This window comes from Abrus precatorius, unplaced genomic scaffold, assembly GCF_003935025.1.
Source record: "Abrus precatorius isolate BTA unplaced genomic scaffold, Abrus_2018 Scaffold4, whole genome shotgun sequence".
NCBI classification, from domain to species: Eukaryota; Viridiplantae; Streptophyta; class Magnoliopsida; order Fabales; family Fabaceae; genus Abrus; species Abrus precatorius.
This window is the reverse complement of record NW_020874384.1, coordinates 17,988,527-17,998,260: the sequence shown is the minus strand read 5'-3', so window position 1 is coordinate 17,998,260 and position 9,734 is coordinate 17,988,527. Positions and strand designations below refer to the sequence as shown.

Here is a 9,734-nt window from a genome sequence, read left to right as displayed (position 1 = left end):
GCTGAAGGACCTACGTGTCTGGCTGTGTCATGCTGTCAAGTTTCGCAATAAAGTAAATGTGGAAGAAGCAAAATCAATTTTAGTTTAATAAAATTATTTTATCATAGTAATTACTGCGATTAATTAATACATTAACCTAACCATTTATAAGGTGTTGCAATATAAAAGCTAAATTTCGTACTCAACACATTTATAAGATATGTAATATTTAAGTTAAATTTATGCAAATTTTAAAAGTTAAAATATTAAATTTTAATTTATAAATAAAATAAATGAAAAATATAAAACAAATGGAGTAATAAATTAAATTTTTTAAAATGAACTTTTAAAAAATGCTATATGACAAATTTAATGGAACTGTAAAATATTATACGCAAATACTTCACACATTCGATAAGATAAAATAGTAAATGATAAATTTTGTGATCACCCAAGAATTTTGAAAAAGAAAAAGAACCCACTAGATATATAAAGATTTTTATCAACAGTCTCATGCATTAATAGTTGTATTCTGTCCCCAATTAATTAAAAAGAAATGCTCATATTCATCTTCTAAATATAAAGTATGCTATCATATTAGCTCCTAAGTATTTGTTATTTGTTAGTTGTTCCTAAATTCTTAGAAACATGAAATAATTATTAAATCCATCGTTGTTCTCCGGCTTCAGTCTTCTAGTCTTGTATAAATGTAGGTATGCTTATGAAGGTTTTTTTAATGTTCTACCTGGGGAATTTGTGTGCCTATCAGAAAATCAAGAAATTTTACCTTCAGCTAAATGAAAGTATGTTTTAAATATGAAATCAGATTATTTCACGGCTTAAATATGTTTGTCCATAAAAATATGCTAATTCTGATTTAAATCCCTGTAGATCTAAATTTTAATAGAAAACTGCAGCATGTCCTTGTAAGATGTTCTGCTAACTGATGTGATCAACAAAAGTCCGAATAAAATTTAACTTGTCCCCCACACAGTGGTAAGGAGAGAGAGAGATGATTTAATGCAATGTTACAAGTATAAAACATAACAATCTATTTGCCGCCTTTATTATTAACAAACAGAACTATGTTAACTGGATGGACTAAAACTAACCACTTAAAGATAACATGAAAACACAAAGCACAAGCTAAACCAAATTAAACAAAAATAAATTTGATATAATTGTATGACATAAAAGCATATTTAAGCTTAACTTCTATTTATAGATAAGGAAGCTGCTCGAGCTCAAGGTCCATGCTCAGCAATGACAGCAACATTGACAAACATTTTTATGAAACTGCACTCTACCCAAGAGGAAGCACTCCCTAGTATTTTCTGTATGCCAATTCCTTCACAGCATCAGCAAGCCTATTTTCTGTCTGAACACACTGAACCCAGTTTGCATTGATATTAACCCGCTCAAGGCTCTGCTTTAGCGTTCTAGCAATGGAGGGCATAGCATGAGTGGCAAAGAATTCCTCTAATTCCTTGGCCTTCTCAAAGGAAGCAAACTGCACCAACAGAAAAAAAAAAAAAAAAAAAGAATTATAATTGAACATTCCAGGGAGGGAACTCAAGTCTTGTGTTCTAAGAAAACAAATTGAATACAGATGAGACAAACCGGTGATACAACTGCACTGACAAAGCGAGTTATCAAAAATCCTGAACCGTATGTTTTTGTGAGGTGTTCCCAGTTTTCCTGTATACCATTAGAGAACCATCAGAAAATAACAATAAAACGGGAAAGGGTTTAAAAGAAAACTATGCGTGTTTCGTAGTCTCAATTGGAGTTTTTTCTTCAAAATCAAGGCCTCATATGATAGTTGTTGCAGCAACAGACAAAGAAAAACGCAGTGTGTAATTTTAGCATGTTCTCTAGGGCCTTCAGAGACTTCAGAGATGAGGAGCTAAGTGCATTAACAAGATACATGACAATATTGACAAGCAATGTTAGCAAAGGCCAGTTCCCAGTTCAGGCTCTAGCTCTATGACCAAGTGTTCTCCAAAAATAGAACACAACATGAATGAAGCCTTTTCCAATGAATACCATTGATCAATTTGCAAAACCTTGAAGGAAACTAAAATTGATAAAATTCAGAAATGAAGTATATACAACTATACGAGACTTCATTTCAATTTAATGAGCTTCACTTTTTCATGAGTACTGGCTATGTGTTGTTTATACCTTAAACCATGTCCATGCTACATCTCGTCCTTCCCTGTTAACTGCTAGTCCAAAAACAGCATCCTGACTACGAACCTTGAAAGTATATATATAACATATCAATCTCCAAAATATACATTAATATATTTTTAAAAAATGCCAACTTATGTATGAATGTGTCTTATGACATAAAAAAAATATCTAAAAATAGATACCTCAGATGACAACATAAAATTAAGAGCATCATGAATTAAATCTGGATCATGTGAAGAAGCCAAAGAGCCTACAATTCAACCATAGAAGATATTAGTATCCAGACCCAGAAAAATGATAATGTTCTCATAGAAGATATTTCATTACTCAGAATGCGTGTCTTCTCCTGACTTAGGTCAGTTTCTCTATATACTTTCAAAAGGGATTCATAACCAAATCGGTTAGATTTGCTTGCCCGTTGCATTACAGCTACATACGTTGCCTGCAAAAAATTCACAAAATAATCAACAGAAGAATCCATAGGGAGATTTCATGCATTCAACTGATGCTGCAGCCAACCTTTCTTATATCAGGTGGAAGAAGTGGGGTATTTCTGTCTTCTAGGAATGCTTGAAATCGCTTGCTTGCTTCATCCAATGTCAAATTATGACCAAACACAGCAAGGGCAGTCAAAATTTCTCCTCTCAACATTGCATCTAGATGACTTTCTCCTGGTTTAGGGTCCCAACCAAGTCTCCTGCAATGCAAAACCAATATGGGGTTAAGTTGAACCAGAGATGTTAAAAAGATAACATAGCTAATTTTGACTCGTACATACAAACAAGTTGTCATCTTTTTTAGGCTATCCAAATTCCAGATCTTCCATTCCAATATCTTTATCCCCAGTCCTACTATCAGCTACATTACCACATACAGACATGATTCCCAGCATATGCCTTTCTAATCATTATGAAAAGCAATAGGAATGTAACAACAAAGATACTCCAGTTCCTACAAGTTCTTATTAACTAAAACAATCTTCCCAGGGTCTATGCATGCAACTACTTACTCAGCAGAATACTGGAAAAGGTTAATAAAGAACTGCTTGAATGAATCCAGTAAGTTTGGTACTGCATCAGCTGCAATGCGTTCAACTTTATGACTGATCTGTAAAACAAAAGAATTGGAGTTACAACCAACAAATAACCTAAGGGGTTGTTTGAGAAGGGAGGCTTTGGAGAGGAGGGGAGGGCAAAATTTATATTTTAAATAAATGTATTTAAAATTAATATCTTTTTAAAATAAAAGATATAAATTAATATATTAACAAAAACTTAATGTATTAATAATATATGTCATTATAAATAATATATAATTTTTTTAATTTAAAATTAAAAAATATGTCCTGGCCTCCCTTCTCTTTCCCTCCAAAAACCTCGTCCTAAACATACTCTAAGTAATGAACAAGTAAGATAACATTACAGTTATCAGGTTAGACACCACTGTATAATCAACTTCCTCCCTGTAAGCTCCCATCAAGTTAATCAAGGAGGTCAATGATTCTTGGCGAGCCATGCAAAGCGCAAATGAATCATCCAAAATGCCTGTCAAAAGTAATCACTTGCAAGTTATTAGTCTTTTCCTTTTCAACCATTGCAAATAAATTCTAAAGAGATCGTCTAATTTACCAAATCGGTCTGATGCAGACAAGAATTGTTTCTCTACTGCATGTCTAAGCCTAGCTGCTAGCAGCTCATCATATTTCACCCTGTAGAAACCAGCCTGATCCACATTAAGTTTAATCCAACAATTTACCTCTTTGTCTTCAGCAATCGGGGAAACCAGGAACTCTTTAACATCATGTGTTTCAGACTTTGATTGCAAGAGGAAATTCTTGCGAACATCATATGAACCAGAGCAAAGTGTTATTGGAACAATCCAATGGCCTTCTCCTTGAGCACCACTTGACAAAAATTGTGACTGTCAATAAACATAAAAAGTGTGATGGATTTTTTCTCTGAAAATAATCAAATAAAAACTAATGAAAAATCAAGTTGGAACCTGAGTAAATTCCAATTTCTGATCATTGACTTTAACAGAGACAACAGGATATCCCTTCTGCTTTGTCCACGAGGTCATTAACTTGTTCACAGGTTCACCAGATCCTTCCTCAAGAGCAGCCCATAGATCCTCAGTCTTAGCATTTGAGCAAGCATGTCTTTTTATATATGAAGCCAGTGACCTCTGGTTAAATGAAAAAACAATGTATAACTTGATTAAAAATAGCATGATATATAACTCAGCCATATTTTTATAATTTAATATACCTGGATTTTAAATCCATGCTTCTTAAAAGCTTTCACATAATATAAAGTACATCGGACTATGACTCTTTGAATTTAATATATAATACCTTCAACATTTATATATGACAAACTACATTGTGCAACCTACCCAACTGGATGCTTAAGACAAAAGTCAATCAAATTGAGACAAAACTCTAACAACTCCCAACAACAGTTTACCTATGTAGTAAATGGAAAATATAATTTATTATCCTGGGATGAAGAGTTACTGTGAGTTCACTATTTCATCCTATCAAATTCAGCACTGAAAATGTAGATTTTGATGGAAGAAGTAAGGGGCCACAAACTGACCTGAAAGCATTCGGCACCAAGATAGCTTTGCAACATCCTGATCACAGATGCACCTTTTCTATAACTTATCGCATCAAATATTTCATCAATCTCATGAGCATGATTAATCTCCACCTGCAAACATAATTTACAACAAAAATTTAAAAATACTATGTAAACTTATGAGAGAGCCTATTAAGTTTTTAACCAAAGACAAACAAAAAAGTTCAATTTATTTACATACTGTAATTAAAAGAACATATAAATATATAAATTGGTGTTACGTACAAATAATTTAAAGAATTGCATTACATATAATTAATATGCACAAAATCTCAGAGTCAGATGAAATTAGCCCAATCCATTAGCTGAAGCAGACTAAAACCACAAAAAACTTCAAAAATTAAACAATACCTCAATTGCGTGGGATTCTGCAAGTCCATCCAACCTAAGACCCTCTGTAGATTCATGAAGAAATTGAGACCATATTTTCCACTCAGGAAACAAGCTATCAGTTGCTAAATAGCTCACCTGATCACACCCAAAGAAGAAGAAGAAGAATATCAATTATTTATAAAGTTAAAAACAAAATAAAAGCAACAAATCCACAGGCAGCCTCTATAATGGGAACAATATGAGCATGTATGAACCACACAACTTACCCATGTTGCAAACCCCTCATTCAACCACAAATGTGTCCACCACTCCATTGTAACAAGATTGCCAAACCACTGGTGAGCCAGTTCATGAGCTACAACAGTCGCAACCTTAAAAGCAACCAAAGGAATATTTTTCTTCCATCAGTTAGCAATAGAATAACTAGCTTTAAAATTCAGATAAGAAAACTCAAGCAGCCAAGTCTATAGCAACTGAATGGATTAGCCAAGTACCCTCTGTTTGTTTGAAGCAGCAGAATGCTGATCATCATATAGCAAAGCAGTCTCCCGATATGTAACCAAACCATAATTCTCCATAGCACCAGCAGCAAAATCAGGAATTGCAATCATATCCAATTTTGGTAGGGAGTAGGGAGTGGCAAAGTAACTGTCAAATTATCATAGTTGATTAGTGAATGATAAACGTGACAGCATATCTATAAATATAGTCAAGCAAGAAGACTAACATCAATATTTACATAACATAAATACAATCCACTATTATCCACTTATGACTATGTTGCCAGAAATGAAGGATAACAACATGATTGATGATCAATGCAGAGAAGCAGAAAAAGATGGATAAATATTTAAAAGGTTTGATAGCTGGCTACAAGGCCGGAAGGTTTACTTAATAATGATTTTTTCAATTAATTTTGGCTTGGGGTGTTAATTTTTTGAGGTGCAATGAATGTATTGAGGAAGACAAGCCAACAAAGGATTTTTGTGCCATAAATTTGTAGGGAGAGGATACCAAACCAAACTTTTCCTGAGAACCTACATGGCAGTGTGATGCCCAAGCCTCCCCTCCAGAGTTAAATTAAAGTGCAAGATCAAATTAATTATGACTGCCAATATGGCAGTAACTTAAAGAGAAGAGGGAAGTACTTTAATTGGCAATAAGATTTATACACCTCTGTAAGCTTCTCTCACCTGCCTGTTTTGAAGCTGTTAATATGTCCTTTTTCAAAAAAAAAAAAAAAATCCTTTTTTTCTGTCAAGCTGCTTGGGTTAAATAGTTTTGACCTTGAATCCCAAAAAAAGAAAAGAAATTTTCTAATGATTTGCAGCCATGCAATGGATTGATGAAATAAAAAAAAATCCCCAGACTATTTCAGATAAATTGCCTGCCTAAGCACAGTATTTTAATAGCTCCACACTTACCCCCTGTATAGTTCCAAAGTTTTCACAGCAACATCAAGTGCAAATTTACCCTGGTTTACTTTACCAACTTGACAATACACTCGAACTTTGACCCCTATAGAGATGTTCAATTCAATTAAGAAGAACAGGAAAGTCAGTACTAAAACCAATACCTAAAATGTACGGAGAAAACATGATTTTACCATCAGTGGTATGATCTTCCACATAATCAAACAAACCAACAACAACTGCAACCAAATATGTGGACATGATTGGCGATTCTTGATACAAAACTGTTTTGAGATTTCCATCTATTTTTTCTTCAACAATTGGCATGTTGGAAAGAGCAATGAGCTCAGAAGGAACATCCAATGTGATCTTGAAAGTAGCCTGCAAGATCAACATGATGTGAAAAGTGGGTCCAACTTCAAGGTATTCACCATCCATTAAAGCAAGTTGAATACCACCAAAATCCATCCAGATCTGTCTCCCACCCGCTTAGGCCTAACCACCCAAGCCATGAACAAAACAGAAGCATATTATTTGAAGTCTTAAGCTTCTGTTGTTGCAACAATATAATATTCTAGCTTTGTGGATGCTTATAAAAAGGTTCATTTAGAAGTGAAGAGAGTGAGGCAGATAAACCTTGCAAGCAGGTTCGTCCCAACAAGGAAAGCATCGCCTGGCATCAGCTGGTTCAAACTGTGTAACTGCCATATTCTTCTTCTCACCATTATGCTCGTATGTACTGCACATAAAAGTATTCGTATAAATTACTAAAAACAAAAACTGGAAGTTGCGATCCATCTAATTCCTCAGAAAGTTAGTAATATAAGGGAAAAAAATCTTGTACAATGCCATATATTGCTTAGTGTTTAGGGGGGAGAAAAAACATTTTTAGGCAACACTAGGGTTTTAAAAAGAGCAATTGAAACAAAATCGACAACCAATGATCAAAATGTCGCGGCCTCAAGCAGGAAAATATTTTTGCTTTTGAATTCTTGACGAACTTTGACATCAAGCAAACAATAATAGTAATAAAATAACACTTGCCTTCTGTAAAACCCTTTCATTTTATCATTCAAGATTCCTTCAAACTCAATGGCCAAGACACCTAACCCAATGGGTATTTTCTCGGGGAACTCCAATACCAAAATCTCATCACCTTCAAACAGTTCAACGCTTGAAGGTTTGAGAACCTGCATAGACATCCATAGACTCTACATCAGCATACTAATGAATTCAAGGAACGGGTGCAAGAACTGCACAGTTATGAATCTTGAATCTCTTCCAGACACGAGTTGATCCAGCACTCTAAGAGATACTTTTGCAATGTCTACAAAGCATGCAAGAACTGCACAGTTCTAAATCGCGGATGGTGAACGAAACGATAATTGAGAATTGAGAGAACCTTGGAGGAATCTTGGATGGTGAAAGAAACGGCATCGTCGTTGACGGAGAGTTCAGCGGCATTTAGAACAATGAAAGAGGTAGCTGCAACGATGTCGAGGTTGATGGCGACAGAACCTGAGAAACGACATGCAACGAGGTCGGGCTTAAGTCTAATGTCGTAGCGTTTGGGAACGGCGAATTTTGGAAGACGAGGTTGCCCTTTGAACTGATCCATCTCTTTCTTCTATCTAGAGAGAGACTGAGAATATAGATAGGAGTTAGAGAGAAATGAGTTTGGGTGGCAATTTACAGAGAGATGCACCGCCCCATCTGGATTTACCTCATCTTTAGTACGACGTCGCTCCCTCAGTACCTCTAGCTAGATAATTAACCCTTGCACTGTCACGCTATTTTTTTATCCTTTTTTTATTACTTGAAAATAAAATGTCAAAAAATTTGTTTATTGAATAAAATATAAAAGTTATTTTTATCATTATTTTGAATGCAATATTTGTTATTTAGTTTTATTGTTTATATGTTTTTTAGCATTCTTTCAATTAATGATATAGTCAATTAATTTTTTTCTTCAAATGTTTTTAAAATTAAATGATATTTTACCAGTTTTTGGTTTAACAACTTATTCCTACCGAACAAAATTTAAAGGAGTTGCTATAACTGTGTTAAAATCATTTGCTTATAAGATTGGTTATGTCTTTTATATTGTTATTTGGAACTGTTGGAACTGAAAGAATAATTAAAAAGATATGTATTTTATAAATAAAAATGTAATCTGTCTTTACGTACGTAGAAAAGTAGCTTATTGACATTGAGTTTCGGATAAATAATTAAGAATAAATGAATGAAACTGTTGGAACTGAGAGAAGAGAAAAAGAGTATACTGTTAAACTCCTAGTCAAGAGAATAAAAAAGTTGCAAGTACTTTGTTAATTATTTTAACTTGCATGTGTTTTAAAATGAGATTAACATTTTGGAATGTTGGGATTATTTGTGTCTCGTGGACAAATTATGCAAAAACATTAAATTTACTTTATATAATATTTTTAAGCATTTAATGTAAGAGGGATAGGAAATGTATTAAATGAAAAAATAGTTAAAATAACAATATCAAGTAATATATCATTTTAAAACATTCACTTTACTATGAAATCAATTTTAATATTCATCACGTATGATAAAATATGAAGAGTTATTTTTAAAAATATTAAATTGTGTATATATTATTTTTAAATTAAAATATTTATGCATTGTATAAGTTACCAACTAATTTATGTATAATGTTATGATTAAAATTTTTTCTTTCAATTCTCACTAAATGTCTTTTATGTGTATACTTGTTTTTAAATTATACTTAAATGTTTAACTTTACTAATTCACTCGTATTTATATTTAAAAAATATATTACACACTAAATATGCAGTAGGCAAACATTCTTCATTTAACATTAATGCAAAAATGCATGACATTGGTTTTAGGTTGATTTGTTGCATATGAATGAAAAATTCCTACTCCTACATATTGTTACCTTTTTTTCAAAAGAGTTAGCCATTGTGTTGTGTTGCTGTGAATGTTGTCTCACTTTATCAATTTAAGTAAAAAAAAAAAAAAAGAATGTAAATTTGTTTGAAATTTTTTTAATAAGCATGTCAATAATAGATATAACTATGATTTCACCCTTAATATATATGTAAGTAACGAAGATTAATATCTGTAACTACAGTTTCTTGCACAAAATGTCCAAGTAAATATTTTTTAAATTGAACAATGTTAAAAT

General features: G+C 33.0%; 1 protein-coding gene across 1 annotated transcript; it reads right to left on the bottom strand.

Annotated features, from left to right (window-relative positions):
* Nucleotides 1-930: 930 nt before the first annotated feature.
* Nucleotides 931-8,301, bottom strand: LOC113864459 (aminopeptidase M1). Its single transcript, XM_027498183.1, has 19 exons — nt 7,962-8,301; nt 7,604-7,749; nt 7,196-7,298; nt 6,754-6,940; nt 6,572-6,665; nt 5,642-5,795; nt 5,414-5,518; nt 5,166-5,282; nt 4,773-4,886; nt 4,177-4,359; nt 3,804-4,095; nt 3,598-3,719; nt 3,185-3,282; nt 2,695-2,872; nt 2,503-2,617; nt 2,358-2,425; nt 2,164-2,238; nt 1,600-1,677; nt 931-1,489 (listed from the first exon to the last, which is right to left on the bottom strand). The coding sequence occupies exons 1-19, from the start codon at nt 8,175-8,177 to the stop codon at nt 1,304-1,306; spliced, it is 2,631 nt and encodes an 876-aa protein (XP_027353984.1). The 5' UTR covers nt 8,178-8,301; the 3' UTR covers nt 931-1,303.
* Between the last annotated feature and the right edge of the window lie 1,433 nt (nt 8,302-9,734).

Excerpts from the sequence above, each read along its gene's own strand:
- LOC113864459 (XM_027498183.1), bottom strand. The coding sequence starts at position 8,177 with ATGGATCAGTTCAAAGGGCAACCTCGTCTTCCAAAATTCGCCGTTCCC. Across the intron at positions 6,941-7,195 it reads GGGACGAACCTGCTTGCAAG|GCTACTTTCAAGATCACATT; the intron begins GTTTATCTGCCT and ends TTGATCTTGCAG. Across the intron at positions 4,096-4,176 it reads AGAAATTGGAATTTACTCAG|TCACAATTTTTGTCAAGTGG; the intron begins GTTCCAACTTGA and ends GTTTATTGACAG.